The sequence below is a fragment of the Petaurus breviceps genome, unplaced genomic scaffold (assembly GCF_028583685.1).
Source record: "Petaurus breviceps papuanus isolate PSGF00001 unplaced genomic scaffold, PetGlider_PUasm1.0 91041, whole genome shotgun sequence".
In the NCBI taxonomy this organism is placed as follows: domain Eukaryota; kingdom Metazoa; phylum Chordata; class Mammalia; order Diprotodontia; family Petauridae; genus Petaurus; species Petaurus breviceps.
The window spans coordinates 17412874-17432561 of NW_027187400.1; the positions used below are offsets into that span (position 1 = coordinate 17412874).

General features: G+C 45.5%; 1 protein-coding gene across 4 annotated transcripts in view; it reads left to right on the forward strand.

Annotated features, from left to right (window-relative positions):
- Positions 1 to 429: 429 nt before the first annotated feature.
- Positions 430 to 19688, forward strand: part of ATP13A2 (ATPase cation transporting 13A2) — a 39274-nt gene continuing 20015 nt past the window's right edge. Inside the window, exons 1-6 of one of the 4 annotated variants that reach the window (XM_069079120.1) lie at positions 478 to 706; positions 15212 to 15413; positions 18008 to 18074; positions 18291 to 18458; positions 19099 to 19157; positions 19394 to 19520. In XM_069079120.1, coding sequence (XP_068935221.1) covers positions 15280 to 15413; positions 18008 to 18074; positions 18291 to 18458; positions 19099 to 19157; positions 19394 to 19520 — 555 coding nt within the window. In that variant the 5' untranslated portion in view covers positions 478 to 706; positions 15212 to 15279. Of the gene's footprint in view, positions 707 to 15211; positions 15414 to 15517; positions 15547 to 18007; positions 18075 to 18290; positions 18459 to 19098; positions 19158 to 19393; positions 19521 to 19688 lie in introns of those variants that run through there. The other 3 variants (XM_069079119.1, XM_069079122.1, XM_069079121.1) reach the window with 3 other exon arrangements.

The window sequence follows — 19688 nt, forward strand, 5'->3', positions numbered from 1 at the left end:
GCTTTGTATGTTGCGTCTGTTGTGTTGCACTTATGAACATCTGTGTTGTAATCGGTATGTGTTACCTTTTGTGCCATGTGTGGTTTTGTCTGTTGTGTTGCACTTCTGAACGTCTGTGTTGTGATTGTTAGCCTTTGTGTCTGTGGGCTGTCGTGTCATGTGTGGTTTTGTCTATTGTGTAGCACTTCTGGACGTCTGTGTTGTAATCAGTGTGTTGTTACCTTTTGGGTCTGTGTGCTGTCTATTGTGTGATGTGTGGTTTTGTCTGTTGTGTGTTGCGTGTTGCGATTGTCTTTTGGCTCCTTCTGCTGTCTATTCCGCCGTCTGTTGTGTTGCGCCACGGTTCTCTGTGTGTTTCTGCTTTGGGTGTGATCTCTGTCTCTGCCATCGCCTCTCCGAGACCCTCCCCTGGTTGATGTGCCTGACACCTCCCCGCCCTGCTCAGAGGCTCGGGACAGAACTACAACTCCCAGCAGCTCCCGCGGCCGCCCGCCGGGGAAGACGTGGAGGATCCCTGGGACCAGACCGGACCATACCTCTGCCGGTTGGGCGCCGGGGTTGCAGATGCGGCGGCGGCGGTGGTGTCGGCGGCAGCAGAAGCCGGGGTAGCCGCGGCTGCAACATCGCCCCGGGCCTCTGCACGGCTTGGCGGCGGCTGGAGTTCCAGGGCGATGGGCAGCGACTGGAGCCGGCGGGACTCGCGCAGGTGAGTAGGGGCGAGCCGGCCCTTGTCTCCCCCTTCCTTGTCCCCCTCCCCGGAGGAGGGGGGCTCAGTGCATCCTCCTGACACCCTGGGGTGGAGTGGGGGGACACTTCGGGGCGGGGCCTAATGAGGAGAGAACAAATGTCCTAGAAAAGCTAAGCGCGGGGCCAGGGCAAAGCCAGAGCGGTCCTGGGTTGGGGGGTGGGGGGGTAGAAATGACCACCCTTGGAAGCCAAGGTGTGAATCTGGGGGAGGGGATGCGAGGCTTGTGTCCCAAAGAAGGATCCCAAAGCACTCGGAGAAGGGAATGTCCTCTTGGCACCATTCATAAGGTAAGGAAGTTGGCACGGGGAAGAGCTGTCAGTCTATAAGCATTTATTAAGTCCTTGCTATGTGTCAGGCACTCTGAGGCGCATTAGAGATACAAAGAAAGGAAAAAGACGATCCTGTTCTCCAGGAATTCAGTGTAATAGGCTAGACGATATTCAAACAACCGCACAAGCTAGCCTGTGGACGATAATATTGCAGATAATGGATACTGGAAGGTTTACTCTTGTCCATTTCTCCAGGCTAAATCCTTTATCCAGACTGGGAGCTAGATCACCTGGGTTCTTTCCACAAGGGGAGAAGGTCGGTGACCTTTTCCAGAAATTATAATTTACCCAGAACTGCCCCTTTGGCCTGAAAGAGCTTCCACAGGGGTCATGCACTGAAATCCAGACCCAGCACTCTCAGCCCCAGAGGCTTGTCCCCTTTCTTCTCCCCCCCATCCCCCACCCCAGTATTTCCCACAAGAGTGTTCAGACAGGTGTGAGGCTCACAGCTGGAGGAAACCCCAATTTAGCTTCCCACCTGGAGTCAGATGTGTGGCAGCACTGCATCTGAGAGTCCATTAGGGTTAGATCTCCCCATGACTTCCCTTGAAGATCAGAACCATTTTCTTTCCCTCATACCTTCTAAGCTTTGTGGACTCGGAGTGGATGGCCAGGCAGTTTGGGACGCTAGGCTCACTGGGCCACTTTACTGGAGGCAGGAGAGAGACCTGGCAGGTCTCTTCTGTGAAATCTCTGAGGCACATGGAAAAAATGACCCAGAGACAGAGTCCTTACCTTTCACCAGCTTCCTGATCCAGAATTGAAAGCCCCTTCCTGTCTATTGTACTTTCCTTGGGTCTAAGTGAAATCCCATCTGTTGTAAGAGGCCAATGCCTGCTCTTTTAATTACAGAGCACCCATTTGCCAGTTTCCATTCAGTAGCTTAGAGCAATTTGTCCAGAATTTCCCCATCTCCTCTCACCTCCTCACCTCTGGACAGAGATGTTAGGTTTCTTTGCAGATAGAAGAACCGCAGGCTACATCCCCTTCCCCCCAACCAACTCCATAGCAGTGTATGTCCAGAGACTTTCCCTGCCGGTGGCCTAATGCTATGTCTGGGAGGTTCATTTGGCTGCCCCATCAGCAGATTCTCCAGAAGGCTGGGTTATAAGGCCTTGTGTGAGGACCCAGGCTCCCCAGGCACCATTCCTCTCTGTGGTCTGTGGTCTGTGCTCCCAAGACCAGTGTGTGCCCTCCCATCCCATCAGGTTCTCCCATGACATGGGCTCCACTAGCTTTCAGGGTAATCCCTTCCTTCCTGATGCAAGGATTTTCAGAATCTTGGCAGTGAGTCCCTACTCAGAGGCGAGAGGGAAAAGTGTCTAGGTCCTGGACCTGAGCCAGGTCATCTAGAAGGGGTAGGAAGGAGAAGGGAGGAAATGGAGAAGTTCCTGAATAGCTTTGACTCTGACATTCTGCCCTTTGTTAAAGCCTCCATCTGCAAAATGAGGATAAAATAGTCACTGAAAATGCATAAGATAAGAGAATGGCACATGAACTGCTAGGGAAGTGAGTCATTATTTTTTGGACTGAACCTGTGATTTCATTGGGGCAGGAAATTCCAGATCAGGAAACACCCTTGACTCAAGCCTGCTCTGCAGCCTTCCACTTTCCCAAGTTGCCTAGGTCTTAGAGGGATGAAGCCACTTGCCTAACCCTGGGGCTAGGATGGAAGGTCATTGTCCTTAGGCTCCCACAGCAGCATCCCACAGGACCCCCACAGCTCAGGCCTTTTCATTTGACCCATCTGGGCTGGGGCTCCCTGTTTTGAAAGCTCTTCCACTAAGGGAGCTTGGAGATTATGAGTATCTAGGATAGCAACATGGAATAAAAACATTGCTCCTGTGTTTTTATGAATCAGTGTTCCCTCCTGGCAGTTGTGGGCAGCAGTTCGATCTGTGGTGATAGTAAATTTTCAGGAGAGTTTGGTTGAGTTCTCAGAGATCTTTTGAAGTCAATACTTCCGCATGGGGTCTTATCAGTCCATGAAAGAAATGGAGCTGCAGAGATGGAATTCTGGCCACCAGGGCATGACTTGCTAGATATTCAGTAGTAGATGCTAAACTTTCTAATCTAATCCCTTTTCTAAATGACTTTGAACTTCTCAGTTATCCTCCACCTGAGAGGCCATTTAATCTAATTCTCTCATTTTATTGTGGGGCAAAGCACTGGCCCTTAGAGGCCTCCACCTGAGAGGCCATTTAATCTAATTCTCTCATTTTATTGTGGGGCAAAGCACTGGCCCTTAGAGGCCTCCACCTGAGAGGCCATTTAATCTAATCATCCCATTTTATTTTAGGGGAAACAGACCCTTAGAGGCCATCTAATTTTTTCATTATACAGTGGGGGGGGGGGGAATTGAAGCCATCTAATCTAATCCTCTCATTTTATGGGGGGGGGAGAGAACACTAAAGCCATCAGACTGAGTCACAGAGAAATGGGAGCTCAATTAGGAGAGGGACTGCCTCCCTCTTCATTTTTGGAGCTTGCTTATTTCTGTGTGAGGAGGAATACTTTCTTGGCTACTGCCCACTCTCTTCCAGATAACTATCTCTGTGCGAGCCTCAAGAAACTTTCATTCTATCTAATGGTGACAACATGTATGCATACAAGTATACATATAAAGTTTTGGGTTGGTTTTTTTTTTTTTTTTGCTTTTTGGAGGGCAATTGGGGTTAAGTGACTTGCCCAAGGTCACATGGCTAGTTAAGTGTCTGAGGCCACATTTGAACTCAGGTCCTCCTGATTTCAGGGCCGGTGCTCTACTCACTTCACCATCTAGTCGCCCCATACAGAGTTTTTAAAAAGGTAGTTTGGGAGGGAGGTCCTCATCCTTAGAGGATCAGGAATTGGAACAGAACTTTGAAAGAAACTAGGGATTCTCAGTGACCTAGTTGAGGAGGGAGGGCATTCCAGACACGGAAACAGCCATGCAAAGGTATGGAGGTGGTGGATATGATGTCATGTGTGAGGAACGGTAAGGACAGTTTGGCTATACTGTATAGTGTGGGAACAGCAGTATATATAATAGGCCCAGAAAAGTAGGCTGAAGCCAGATTGGGAAAGACTATACATGCTAAAGAAGAGTTTGTCTTTGATCCTAGAGGTGATTGGAGTTTATGTATAAATGTGCTGATCTCTAGCTAAGAAGTGTGTCCTGGGAAGTATCCAGGTAACAATAAATAATTTATGCAGCTCGGTGGTACAGTAGAAAGAGTACTGACATTGGAGTTAGGAGGACCTGAGCTCAAATCTGGCCTCAGACACTAGCAGGTGACCTTGGGCAAGTCACTTAACCCCAACTGCTTCCAATATTAATAATAATAATAATAATAATAATATGCATTTGGCAAGTACTTACTATGTGTCAGGAACCTGGAATCATTATAATATTTTTAGTTGATCTACAAACATTTTAAAAGTACTTACTATGTGCCAGGCACTTCTGTGTGATGGAAACACAAAGACAAAGAACAAAATAATCTTTACTTGAAAGGAGTTAATGGAGGAGATGATGGATATCTATATAAATAGATAGAAAGAGCATAAAACATTCAGTTTTATTTTATTTTCAGTTTTGAATTCTCTCCCTCTTCAACCCACTGAGAAATGAAGGGGGGAAAAAAACCTGTCACAAATATATGTGATTATGCAAAACAAATTGCCACATTAGCTATGTCCAAAAATAAAGAAAAAAAGGAGAAGAAAATATGCTTCATTCTACACTCTTGAGTTCATCACTTCTCTATCTCACATGTTTCCTCATGAGTCCTCTGGAATCGTGGTTGGCCATTGCATTGATCAGAGTTACTAAGTCTTTCAACACCGATTATTAATGTTACAATATTGCTAACACCGTATAAATTGTTCTCCTGCTTTGTTCACTTCACTTTGTATCAGTTCGTATGAGTCTTCCCGGTTTTTTCTGAAAAGATCCTCCTTCATCATTTCTTACAGGATGATAATATTCCATCATAATAATATGCACTTGTTCAACCATTCCCCAATTGATGGGTACCCCTCAGTTTGATTCTTTGCTACCACAAAAATTGCTGGTATAAATATTTGAGTATGTTATGGTTTTCCTCTTTTGATCTCTTTGTGGTACAGACCTAGTAACAGTATTGCTGTGTTAAAGTGTATGTACAGTTTAGTTGCTTTGGGGCATAGTTCCAAACTGATTTGCAGAATGATTGGATCAATTCACAATTCCACCGACAGTGTACTGAAGTCCCTGTTTTTCCCATAGTCTGGGGGGGGGGGGTTGTCATTTACCTATTCTGTCATGTTTGCCAATCTGATGGGTGTGAGGTGGTATCTCAGAGTTTATTATTGATTTAGAGCATTTTTTCATATGGCTATTGATAGCTTTTGTTTCTTCCTCTGAAAACTGCCAGTTCATATCCTTTGATCATTTATCAATTGGAGAATAGTTTTTTTTTTTTACAAATTTAGCTCCATTCCCTATATATTTGAGATATGAAACCTTTATTAGAAAAACTTAATGGAATATTTTTTTCCTACTAGTTGCCTACTTATCTTCTAATATTAGCTTCATAGTTTCATTTGTGCAAAAACTTTTCAATTTGACTTAATCCAGATTGTCCATTTTGCCTCCTGTGAACCTCCCTATCCCTTATTTGGTCATGAACTCTTCCCAGAGCTATAGATCTGATAGGTGGTGTCTCCTATTCTTCACTAATTTGCTTATGATGTCACCCTTTGTCTCTAAATCAGGTTCCTGTTTTGAGTTTATCTTGACAGATCTGGCCATCTAGGCCCTCAAGTGTTGCCCTTTGACTGAATTTAAACTTCACAGAACAAATCCCCTTAATAAAAAGATTTGTTCTGTCAAAACTTGGACTCAGTCAAAAGGCCATACCCGAGGACCTAGAGGGCCACATACGGCCTTGAGAGATCTGCAGGTTCTTCACACCTGGTAGGTTCTGTGTGTAGACAGGCTTTCTGGTTTTCCCAGTGATTCCTACTGATTCTCAGTAGCTGGGATCCTTGGTTTTATATACTAGGCAGTATACTGTATACTTGGCAGTAGCACAGTAGTACTCATTTGCTTCTGTATATTGAGTACCTTATCTGTTCTTGGTTTGATGATTACTTGGTTTGATGATTGCGGCTTTGTGCTATAGTCTGAGATCTGGTACTACAAGGTTCCCTTCCTTCCCAATTTTTGTTTTCATTAATTCCCTTGTTATTCTTGACCTTATGTTGCTCCAGATGAATTTTGTTATTATTCTTTCTAACTCTATAAAGTAATCCTTTGGTGGTTTGGTTGGCAGGCACTGGATAAGTAAATTAATTTAGGTAATACTGCCTTTAAAAAAATTTTTCAGAAATAATAGAATAGTCAAAATTAAAATTTCCACAAAGGAAACCATGCCTTATGTTCAAAAGCAAAAACCAGAAAAAGAAATCTTATCTACAGCACCAGTTTAGAGTGAGGTCCAGTGTGGCAATTTATAACTTCAACTTAGAATATTCTTTAAATATCTGCATCCTTATAGATCAAAATATTAAGGAAAAATGTGTAATACAGGGAAAATAGATCTGGTCCTCTTCTAAAATTACTTTTGAGATTTAAAAAAATGTTGCCATGTTTGTAAGATTTCTCTAGGTTAGGTACAACACGATTAACACATTTTTCTGGTGCAGTGGATAGGGTGCCACCTTGGAGTCAGGAGGACCTAAGTTCAAATCTGGCCTCAGACCCTTACTAATTGTGTGACCCTGGGTAAACAGCTTAACCCTGTTTACCTCAGTTTTCTCATTTGCAAAATGTGCTGAAGAAGGAAATGACAAACCACTCCAGTACCTCTACTAAGAAAATACCTACTGGGGTCACAAAAGAGTTGCACATGACTGAAACGACTCAACAACAACAAAGTTCCTAGGTGTGCCTCAGCAGGTAGATTCCTGAGTATTTTAATAGTGTTTGTAGTTATTTCCAATGGAATTTTTTTTTCTTTTCCTCCAGGATTTTGGGGGTGATATACAGAAATACAGATGATTTATGTGGATTTATTTACATCCTGCAACTTTGCTGAAATTGTTTCAGTTAATTTTTTAGTTGACTCTCTATGGTTTTCTAAGTTAACCCATCATTATCTGCAAAAAGTGGTAGTTTTGTTTCCTCTTTGCCAATGCTTCTTCTTTCATAGATAGAAATTTATTAAGTACTTTCTGTGTGCCAGGTGGTCTGCTAAGCTCTAGAGATGCAAACACTTGTAGGCAAGACAGTCCCTGCCCCCAAGCAACTTACATTGTCCCAGGAGAACACAGCACACGAAGCAGGCAAGTGTAGGGGATACACAGAGAGACCAGAGAGCATGGGGCTGAGATCTCTGGGAAGTGACCTAAATGCTTGCTTCCAAGCAAACTAAGGTAGAAGATTGCACCTATCAGAACCTCATTTCCCAGGGGTAGGCACTGGGGTCCTAGTAGGTGAGAGATGGTGCTACAGGTTGGCAGGACTGGGAGTGAAGATAAAGAGAATGAGTATAAAGCAGTTAAGTACAAGGTAGTTGGGGTCAGGGATGGGGTCAGGGAAGATTTCACCTGGAAGCATCTTGAAAGAAGAGAGGGATTCCAAGGCGGAAGGAAGAAGGGAATGTATTCTAGGCATGAGGGATGGCCAGTGCAAAAGTATGGACTGGTGTGTGTGTGTGTGAAAGAGAGAGAGAGAGAGAGAGAGAGAGAGAGAGAAAGAGAGAGAGAGAGAGAGAGAGACAGAGACAGAGAGACAGAGACAGAGAGACAGAGAGACAAAGAGAGAGAGACAGAGAGAGAGAGACAGAGAGAGAGAGAGAGAATGAGTGAGTGTCCAGTGTGTTTGGGTTGCAGAGTATGGTATGAAAGTAAGAATAATGTTCAGTGAGGCTGGAAAGGCAGGTTGGGATTAGATTTTAAAGGGCTTTAAAAGCTAAACAGAAGAGTTTACAGACAATAAGGAACCATGGGAGTTTATTGAGTAGGGGAGTGGCATGGTCAGTTCTGTACTTTGGCAGCTGGGTGGAGGATGACTTGGAGAGGGGGAGAAATGTGAGTTAAGAGACCCCTTGGGAGGCCATCTCAGTAGTCCAGGCAAGAGGTGATGAGGGCCTGAACCAAGACAATAGCCATATGAGTAGAGAGAAGGGAGTCTGATAGGAGATTTAAGCATAGAAACATTAGGGTTTGGCAACTGATTGTGTATGTGAGGAGAGATAGGGTTACTTACATACCTGGACAGCTAGAAGGATGGCAGTGCCTTTGACTGAAATGGGCAAGTTTGACAGAGTCAGGGGGGGAAATTTTTATTTAATCACTTAGTGTATTTAATAATTAATCAATAATTAAATAGTAAATCATATAAAATCATCCAATAAATAATGAATTAATTTATAATTAAATTCAATCAATTTATTTGATTATTAATTATATTTAATAACTAATCAATGAATAAATCATCCAATAAATAGTGAATTAATCAATAATTAAATCACTTTAATCATTAGTCAATAATTTTCATTTAAGTGTCATTAGCAATAAGCTCACATATTTCATTTGCACTTCTATGGTTTCCAAAGCTCCACCTTTCACTTTTCAAGATCCTTTTGGTGAAGTTTAGGGTTTAGGGGTGCTCGAGAGCCCAACATATCAACATACTGGGTCCTGCCTCAGTCAAAGTAAAGAAAAGTTTATTAAAGATTCACCATAATGGGTAGACTCTTAAGGAGCCTAAGTATCTGTGACACTTGTATTGACAAGCAGGCCAGAATAATCTGACACAGACCGAGTCTGCCCTAGATTGAATTCTCAGCCCGTTCATGGGGACCAGATGGAGCTTATACACAGAAAGATTGTGGGAGGATTTAGGGATGGTCTTGAGGAGGAGTCTAAGGAGGATCCTGAGGAACTGAGGTCAGACTCCAGGTTATGGGATTAAGGGTGGGAAGTAGCTGAAGGCTACCTGGAGAAGACAGACAATGGAGGGCTAGCCTGGTTTAAGGTTTGGGTTTAGATATTTTGATAGGATCAAGGGTGAGAAGTAGCTGGACAATGGAAGACTAGGCTAGGTTAAGAGTAACAGATTTGGGCCTAGCTATAATGAAAGGCTTATAGCTTCAGGCAAATGCCTCATGAAATGGGAGGATTCAGAGTTCTAGGGGTTTCCTAGAGCCTATACCCCATCATTTTCAAGGCATTTTATCATGCCTTGGATAATGAGAGCAGGAGTATGTTCTAACCCCCTCCCCACCCTACCCAATACACATACACAAGAAAGGGGCACACACATTTGGGGCAGGAGAGAGCTGGCAGAATGGGTGGGGATCACAAATGTGGGCCTTCAGAGAGGGATCCTCTGTGACTCTGGAGTCCAAGTCCTTACCCCAAGGGGTGCCGAGGGGGACATTTCATTAACTCTAGATTTCAACCAAACTGGTCTCCTCTCTGTTCTCCCATGTTGACATGCAGTCTCCAGGCTAGGGGAATAGAGATAAAAATACTAGCAATCGAAACAGGAATGGTAAGAAATCTGGATGGGCTGTTTCTCCTTTCTGAACTTCATCTCCCTCAAACTGGTTGAAAGTACTTTTTATAAATTGTAAAATGTTTCCCTAAGTGGGAACTCTTGCCAACATCTGGGTTTTCTATGTTTCACAACTAGTCAAAACTACTTTAGTTCTGAATCCTAAGGTAGATAGATGGCCTCAGGAGGTCAGTCTGTAGGATTAAGTCCATATCTCAGCCATGAGTGTGTCCAGAAGGGTCTAAATAGCTGTGTATTTGGGGGGGGGGGAGGAGAAAGGGGTCTTATCTCCTGAGGATAAGACTGACTGGGAAGAGGGATAGCCTTAGTCCTCAGGGTATGGATAAAGGGGAGACAGACTCCCCCTTCCAGTTCTGGGGAAAAAAGATAGCCCCTGCCCTTAGTAAACCACAAATCTGATGGCCAGATTTGTGGGAAAGACACTGGCCATGTTATCAGCAAGCCCCAGAGATTGATGGGATGAGGAAAACAGTCCCTGCCCTCAGGGAGCCCTCAGTCTGATGGGTAAGACAGGATGCTTTCTCAAACCATGGTTGTTTTATGTATGAGCACAAGTGTCTACTGAATTTCTCTAAAAAGGTGAACAGAACCAGGTTGAGGGGTGGGAGGAAGGGGGAAAGTCTACCATGATAATTGACAACAGAAAGAAGACAGAACTACTTGATTCTATTTTCTCTGCAAAGAAGAATGAATGACCTTGACACTGGAAATGACAGAGCAGGAATGAGAATTAAGTTGTTGATGCCCAAGATAAGTAAGAGTCTAATAGTTGTCTGTGATAAATTGAAGTCACCAGATCCAGGCAGCTACGACCTGTATACTGAATGAACTGGCCTATGAGACTGCTGAGCCAGGGCAAATGCTATTTGAAAGCTTATGGAAAACGGAAGAAGGACCCAAAGATTAGAGAAGGGCAAATGTTGCCCCAATTTTCAAAAAAGGGAAGTGATTAAAGTCTGTAAATTATTCTTCAGTGAGTTTGACTTTGATTCTTAGAGAAATTCTCAAAGGGATCATGAAAGTAATTGACAAGAGACACAAGTGGGGACTAGAAAGCCAGCGTGGCTTCACCAAGAACAGGTTGTGCCAGACTGACTTCATTTTTTTTTGACAGGGTTACTAAATGAGTAGTTAAGAGGGGAATGATGTGGATATAGTTTACCTAGACACGAATATATTTAAAAAATAAAATAGCTCATGCTGTTCTTGTGGAGAGGATGGAAAGATGTAGATTAGATGGGTTCACCAATTCAATGTCAATGCAGCAGGAGGTCTCCAGTGGAGTGCTCTGGGGATCTGTGCTTGGCCCTGAGTTGTCTGGCTTTTTTTTGTTGTTGTTTAAATCAATGACTTGGATAAAGGCAAAGATGACAGATTTGTCGAATCTAGACTGACACAGAGCTGGGAGATATAAAAAAAAAACCCATCTTGACAAACTAGAGAGGATTTGGCTGAGTCTAATAAAGAAAAAACCAATAGAGATCAGTGTGAAGTCTCCATCAGGGTCCAGATAAAAAGCCAACCAATAGGAAGGCAGGGTAAGACAGTCATGATTCTGGGGGTGTTAATAGACTGGCTCAGTGTGATTTGTGGCAGTCATATCTGGGACAATCCTGGGCTCCATGAAGAGGGGGTACAACTTCCAGAAACTGGAGGTGTTCATCCCACTGGACTCTACCCTCCCTATACCTCCTCTGTGGTCCTGTGGTCAGCTCTAGGTGCCACAGTTTAGGAAGGCCATAGATAAGCTGGCAGCCAGGATGGTGAAGGGCCTTGGGTCCATGTCCTTTGGGAAGCAGTAAAAGGAGCTAGGAATGTTTAGCCTGGAGAGACATGATGTCCAGGTTCATGTATTTAAAGGGTTGCCATGGGGAAAGGGAGAAGACTTGTTCTATTTGGCTCTAAGGTTAGGGTCCTAGAGTAATGAGTGGAAGGTACAAAGAGAGAGAGTGAGGCTGGATGTCAGGAAAATCTTTCTGATAATGAGAGCTGTCCCAAAGTAGAATGACATTTCTCAAGAGGTGGTGGGCTCTCCCTCATTAGACCTCTTAAAGAGGCTCACTTGCTGGGCATGTTAGATTGGGGATTCCTTTCCTGTGTGGTTTAAACTAAATGGCCATTGGTTGTGCCAGCTTTCAGTGTGTGATGTGGGGGAAGGGAGGCTGTTGGCTCTTCCTCAGCACAAATGCTGAAGGGGATGGGAGGAGGGACTCTTAAGCAGTCATGGTTGGCATCCTCTCCCTCTCTTGGGTGACATGCCCATCTCCCTGGTTCCCCTGGCACAGTGTGAAAAGGGGCCCTGTTGCCCGGCTCAGTGGGAGAGTATCCCTCCAGCTTGGCATTCTCCAAGTCCTAGGGCTGGGAGGGGCCATCTGAATGCAACTTTAGAACCCAGAGAAACCCAACTGGATCTTTCGCTGCTCACAGGGCTGCATATGGGATTTGGTTTGGTTTGAGCTGCAGCCTGACTGTTTGGAGATTAGATCTGAGGATGAGCCTTAGCCAAACAATCGACAAATGCTAGAGAAACTGAGTTACAGAGATACAAAAAGAAAGAAAGAGACCAAAGAAGGGTAGTTTAGGAGGGACACTTATTAGCTGTGGGATCCTGGGCAAGTCACTTAACCTCTGTTTGCCTCAGTTTCCTCACCTGTAAAATGAGGATGATAAAGACACCTAATATTTAGGATTATTGTGAGGATCAAAAGACATACTATTTGTAAAGTACCTAGCTCATAGTAAGTATTTAATAAATGCTTCCTTTCTCCTTCCCTTCCACTTGACAGGCCCCTTATCAGGTTCTTGAAGGCAAAAGTCAAGGGTCACTTGTTCTCCCCTTCCCAAAAGGAAGGTTTCATGAATGGGGGTGGGATTTTCACTGGTCGCTGAAGGATGGCCTGGAAGTCCCAGAAAATGAAATTACTTGGGTTTGAAGTTTCCTCCTGGTTGTTGAGTGTGGTCTTGGCTCTAGTCAGGCACTGGTCTGATGAGGCTGGATTCAGAATCCTGGCTGAGAATCCCCTGCCTCTGATACTAGCCATGTCTCCCCAGAGAAGTCTCATGGTCCCTCAGAGTGTCATTGATATCTGTAAAATGGGCAGCTTAAGACTGGCCAGGCCTTATGGCATTGTTGCTGCAACATAACAGACTTGTTACTCCAAGTTAAGCAGCATTCACTTTAAAGAACTACAAAAAGAGCTATAATTCTCAGGTGTCTTATAAACATCTCTCTGTTCATCATAAACATGGAGCATTAGCCATACCAGGAAGGAGTCATCTAAACAGCCCTGGTCTAGGAATCTAGGGACCCTTGTGCTTGTCCCACCTTGGCCGCCAATCGAGAGTATGACCTTAAAGAGCTTATTCTTTCCCTCCGAGTCTGGTAGAATTTCAATGTTGGATGGAACCCCAGGAACATTCTAGGCCAATTGATAGCCTCATAAAGAATCCCCAGCAAAGGGCAGCTAGGTGGTGCAGTGAATAGAGCACTGGCCCTGGAGTCAGGGACCTGAGTTGAAATCTAGCCTCAGACATTTAACACAAAAACTAGCCATGTGACCTTGGGAAAGTCACTTAAAACTTCACCCCTCCAAAAAGAAAAAAAAAAAGAAAAGAATCCCCAGCAAGTAGGCATCCAGCCTTTGCCCAAAGCCCTCCTAGGAAGGACTTCTCATCATTAGGAAGTCCTTCCTGGCCTGGAGCCCAAATTTGCATCTCTGCATCTTTCTCCAGATGCTATCTGGGGTCAAACAGAACAAATTTCATCCCTGTTCTATATAAACAACCCTGCAGACACTTGAAGGCAGCTAGCATATCCCCCCTGGGTCTTCTCTAGACTAAATATTCCCAGTTCCTTCCATTGATCCTTAAATAATATGGATTCGCCCCCTCTGGTCTGTAAAATGAGAGCATTGAGCTAGGTGACCTTCTGGCTCCCAATCTATGATACAATGCCCTCTGCTTTGTCCCCGCTTTTGGGGAAAATTTGGGGAGCCTGAAGCATTGATCTGTACTGTGGCCCTTGAGTGAAGCATGTAGGGAAGGTCATGGCTGGAGGCTGGGAGGGCAGTGGAGGACTCCGGAAGCCAATATTCTCATCATCAAAGCCTGTATCTTTTGTGTCCGCTGAACTCGGTGCCCCTCCCCCACTCCCTGTCTCCAAGCTCTGGTTGCCATCCTGCCGCTCCGCCAGGCTTTGTTTGGAGAGGGGGTGGGGCTGCCCAGGGCCCAGATCCGGTCTCTTCTTCCTCCTCTTTTTTTTCCCTGACAACCAGTGATGAAGGGGAGATGAGGAGGTGCTGCTGCTGCCCAGGGTGGTGAATAAGATGTAGGGTAATAGACAGTGTTCATCATCTATTATCTAATACTTGGAAGAACCTTTAGTTATCACCTGGTCCAGGTGTTCTTAACCAGTCCTCTAAAGATTAGACTTCAGGATGGCTGTGAATTTGGATAAGAAGAATCTGATGGGGGTGGAGGGGAGGGCAGGGAACAGCTCTTGTGTTCTCTGACCTGAGGGAAATTTCTCATGTCCTTCAATTATGAGATCAAATGAGCTAGAGCTAATATTTGGAACGTGCCTGGCACATAGTAGGCATTTTATAAATGTTTGTCCCCTCCCCTCCTTATGAATGCAACAAGATCTCACTGGGGAGGGGGCGGGGCGTTTACCTAAACAATTCTCAATCTAGTAGGAAAATGGGATCCCAAGAAGGGGAGAGCCTTGAGCTAACCAAAGTCAGAGCCGTGTCTCTGGAAGTACCCATGGTTCAGAAGAGGTTGGTTACCTCTGGGGCCAGAAAGCTTGGAAAAGTTGTGAAAGTTTTGTCCTGGTATTCTTGTCTGTCTCTCCCCCCCTGTTAAAATCAGTGTGTTAGAGAAACTTAGAAGATATTTACCCCAGCACCTCCATTGAAGAAACTGCAGTCCAGAGAGGTCAGTTAGCTTGCCCAAGGTTACACAGCCAGAAAGTGGCAGAGATGGGAACAGAATCTTCTGATTCCCAAGCATTCTTTTTACTACATACACTCTAGGGCCTTCTGGCCTCTACCCCTAGAGGGTGAGGGTGCAGGTGGAAGGAAGGCAGGTGGCAGAAAAGCAGCATGCTTGACTCCTTTGTTTTCAAGGTGGAGGTGACCAGCTGGTGGGAGACTTGCTTGCCTCAGAGGGCTTCTAGATTCTTAGGCTCAGGCTCCTGTCCCAAAGATGGGAACCCAGCTCTCCCCACTGGGCCACACTGCACCACATGAGGGTTGCCTTCTGAACCCTTAACTCCTTGTGACCTTAGAATAGTCACAGAATTAGAAGGGATCTCAGGACGAATCAATATTGGAGAAAGAGTCCTCCTTCAATATAGGCCAACAAGCAGTCATCCAGACTTTGCCTGAAGACCTCCAAGGAAAAGGTGCTAGGCATTCCTTCCTCCTGAGGCAGCCCATTGCAGTTTTTCCTGATGTCAGTCCCAAAGTGACCCCTTAACAGCTTCCCCACCTTGCTCCTGGCTCTGTCCTTTGGGGTCACATGGAAAAAGCCTTCAGAGAAGCGGCAACAGCCTTCAGCACTGTCCTTCATTGTCCTCTTCTCCAGGCTGAACACCTTTGGTCCTCCATGTGACCAGAACTCCAGACCCTTCACCATGGTGCCCGGAGCTGCCTATGATTCTGTGCCCATGCTCTGACCAGGGCAGACTGTCACCACTCCAAAACTCAGTGTCCTTATATATAAACAAGGAAAATACCCCCAAGCCACCCTGTAATTGTGAGGATCAAATGTGGGAAGACATCAGCCAGTAAGCATTTATTAAATACCTCCTGTGTGCCAAGTACCGTGCTGGATACAGAGGATGCAAAGACAAAAACAAAGCAGCCCCTGCCCTTGAGGAGCTTACATTCTAGAGGGGGAGACAACATGTATATACACATGTAAGTGTATACTACATGCTACGTATAAAGAGCCGACATTTATATAGCACCTACTGTGTGCTCTACACTGTAAAGTGCTTTATTATTATTATCCGAGTTAATAATAATAATAATAACAGTAGCCAACATTCTGTAGCGCTTACTATGTGGCAGGCGCTGTGCTAAAAACTTTAAACTATTATCCTTTGCGCTTCACAACAACCCTGGGAGAAAGGTGCTGCAGATAAGGGAGCAGAGCCAGGCAGAGGTGAAGTGACTTGTCCAAGGTCACACAGCTATGATGTGTCTTGAGACTGGATTTGATCTCAGGTCTTCCTGCCTCCAGGCCCAGCCCTCTATCTGCTGCACCACCTTTATTTTTTTTTTTATTGAGACCAGCCCATACAAAGGTGTGGTGATAGGAGATGGGAATTGGAGTGTTATGTGTGAGGAAGAACAAGAAGGTCTATATGATTGGACTTTAAAGTGTGTAAAGGGGAGTGATAGGTCAGAACCAGGTTGTGAAGGGAATTAAATGCCAAACTATGGGGGTGGCATTTGGTCATGGAGGTACGGAGCTATGGAGCAAAGGAAATAGATTTAGTGCTAGTTGCAGAGTCTGGAAGATCTGAATTCAAACTCTGTCTCAGACACTCACTGGCTGCATGACCTTGAGTAATTCACTTAAATTATTTCAGCCTCAGTTTCCTCATCTGTAAAATGGGCATAATAACAGCACCTATCTCCCAAGGTGTTATGAGGATTGAATGAGATCATATATATTAAATGCTTTGTAGGTCTTGAAGTACTACATAAATGCTAGTTGTTATTCATAGGGAGTCACTGTAGTTATTGAGAAGAGAATAAGCATTTATATAGTACCTACTTTATGAACTGGGGTGCAGGGGTGGGAAACCTTTAGCCTTGAAGCTAGATGTGGCCTAAGTCCTTAAGTGTAGCATTTTGACTGAATCTTTCTAGGTCCTTAAGTGCAGCCTTTTCACTGAATCCTTTTAGGTCCCTTTTAAGTTCGGCCTTTTGACTAAATCCAAATCCTTAGGATTTGTTCTGTAAAATTTGGATTCAGTCAAAAGGCCATGCTTAAGGATCTAGAAGGTCTCCCCTCTGTGATTAGGCACTGTAGTAAGTGTTTCACAAATATTATCTCATCTTTACAAAAATTGTCTCATTATTGAAGAGAATTCATATAATTTAGACGGTGATTTAGGAAAATGACTTTGGCAGCCTTGGGGAGGCTGGATTGGAGGGGGAAGAGACTGGAGGCTATCACAGTAGCCCTGTTGGGGAGTAACGAGCACCCGACCTAAGATGGCGGCAGAGTGAGGCAAGGGGAAGGGGACAACAGCCAGAGATGTTGCAGAGGGAGAAATGACAAGATTTGACAGCTAATGGGATGTGTAAGGCCAGGAGTCAAGGATATCCCTTAGGCCATGAACCCCGGGTAACTAGGATGTAAGGTGCCCCCCACAGAAAGAGGAACGTCTGGGAGGAATGGAAGAAGAGGAGGAAGGGTTTGGAAGGGATCTAGCACTTTACACAGTCGGGGATTATCATGGGTGAGTGTGGGACAGGCCTGAGGGAGCCACCTCTGCAGGATCTGACCCTCTCGGACATTCATTTGCAGCAGATGTCCCAGTTGGTTGCTGCTAGTAGGCTTGGATTATATGGAGCAGTCTCCACCCTTTCACATGGCCTCCCAGTGACTAAGAACATAATTCCTGAAGCGAGTGGTGTGGTCACCAAGTTCTGCACTTTGAGGAATTAAGACAGTCACACCTACCTCTAATCTAAGAACAAAGTTTATTTGCATTATACTTTGCATTAGGGAACACCCACCCATCAAGGAAAAGGAGAAAGGAGAGAGGAGACATGTGTCTGCCACATCACTGTCTCAGGCTTGTGGTTGTTCTAGCAAACAAAGGCACGTGTACATGACTGCCCCTGAGCAAATCAGTCATGTCCATGACCAGAGGCCATCTGAGAGGAGGCAGCTGGACTCTGAGGTTTCAGGCCAAGGAAGACAAATGCCCCAACCCAGGATGTGCATTGATTATTAAACCCTTGAAGGTTAGACACGGGGGCACATAGATTTCCTTTGGTGAATCCATTTCTGTCCACCTGTTTATTCTCCCCCTCCTGATGGGAAGGACCCAGTCTAACCTGCCTGCATCCTGTGGGTGAGGTAGGTAGAATCCTGTCCAGAACCAAGAGGCCACTTGTTCTTGGGCTCATCTCCTCTAGGTCAAGGGAGAAGCAGCGTGTTGTTAGACATATCCCTGGACTGGAAGGCAGAAGAAAAGATTTTTAGTTCTCTTTCTACTATTTGCTAACTGGGGTATCTCAAGCAAATTGCCTTTCCCTGGGCCTCAGTTTCCCTGTCTGTCAAATGAGGATTGGGAATTTGGGGAAAGGAGGGTCTGAGGATCAAAGCAATGGTTGGGTTTCCTTTTCTGATCCACAGACAGCGGCTGGACAGTCTCCTTCCCCACTATGGAACTTTGCCTCGGAATCCAGCTAAGGCCTGTGTGGTAAGTGTTGGGGGCTGGAGAGACAAATGCCTTGGTCTAGGAGAGTCCTCCTTAGCCCCCATCTCCTTCACTGGGCCCATTCAGGATGGAGCCTGAGTCAGACTCCCCACCCCTCATCCTGCCTTCTCCGTAGCCCTCCACCCCAGCTCCAAATAACCAGAGCATGCATGAGGGATGGGGACAGAGAAGTCCTTTTCCCAATTCCCTCTCGCCCAGGAGGTGAGCGGCTACCAGCAAAGCCTGTGGCGGACTGGCTTGTGCCATGTGGGGGCCCTGCTGACCGCTGGCATCCTGCTGTTAATCTTCCATTGGAAGCCCCAGCTCGAAGTCAAGGCCAAGTGTACCTCCTGCCCCTTACAGCAGGCTGAATGGCTGATCATTAAGGTAAGCCTCCTCCTGCTTTAGTGGAAGTTGGTGTGGTAGAAAGTTTGAGATTTGGAGTGGGGGTGTGCAGACTTGAAACTCTCCTGTGTATGTGTGTGACCCTTGGGCAAAGTCACTTCAGTTCTCTGGGACTTGGTTTCCTCATCTGTACGATAAAAAGAGTTGGACAACATCGATCTCCAAGAGGTCACATTTCTAGCACTAGCTTCGTGAACTAATGTTATTCAACAGTGGCAAGCCGTCCCTCACTAAGCCTCAGTTTCCTCTTCCATAAAATGGGTATAATAATTTTTCCATTTCAAACCTCACAGAATGGGTATGAGAAAAGTGCTTTCTAAACTGTAAAGCTCCTTGAACCTGGGTGCAGGTTTTAAAAAATTCATTATAATCATAATAATCACACATCTCTAGCATGTTAAGGCTGGAAAGAAAGCCCTTTTCTTTGTAAAACAAACAGAAAAAGCCCCAGCCCCTTTATGGATGATATGAGTGGTATTGTCATTCTTATTAATAAGTTCTGTCCCCATGGAGGAATTAAGTGGCTAGGAGCCAGTGATTGGTGAAAATGTCAGCCAAAGGCAGGAGGGCTCTGGGAAGGGAAGATATCCCAATGCTCAATACCAAGGATTTTGTCTTCTAGGATCAGTTTGGGCAACTTTTCACCACCCAGGTGCAAACTGAGGTTGTCAGTGAGGGCAGGTGAGGAGAATGAACATCCCTTCCCCCTTTCCCCAGTGAATCCCCCTCTAAAACTCCCCCTCCCCGCCCATGAACCATTCCCCCTCCCCCCAAACTGGAGGCTCTTTTGGATGATTTTGGAATGGGGCCCACCCTCCTTCTAAAAGTCCCACCCCCTTCTGCCTCAGCCTTCCCAGTGGTTCCCCACCCCATCTCCCTCCTAAGGGAAGGAGATGCCAAGACTTTTCATCCTCTAGCCTGAACCAGCCCCAGGAAGGCCAGTGGGATTGGAGGCTGGAGGAAGATGGAAGGAACCACATGGCAGTGGGTATCTCACAAGAGGAAGCCTGGAGAGATACCATCCAACTATACAGGAAAGAGGAGGTAGCTATTGGCCCCTCTCTGGTCCGAGTCCGCCACCCCCCTCGCCTCCTGCTCCCTTTGGATTAGGCTGGTTGGCCTCCTTTGCCCAGTCCCTCCAGCCCCCTCCCCACTCCTGTTCTAGGGCAGGGGTGGGGAACCTGCAGCCTCCAGGCCATATGTGGAGCTCTA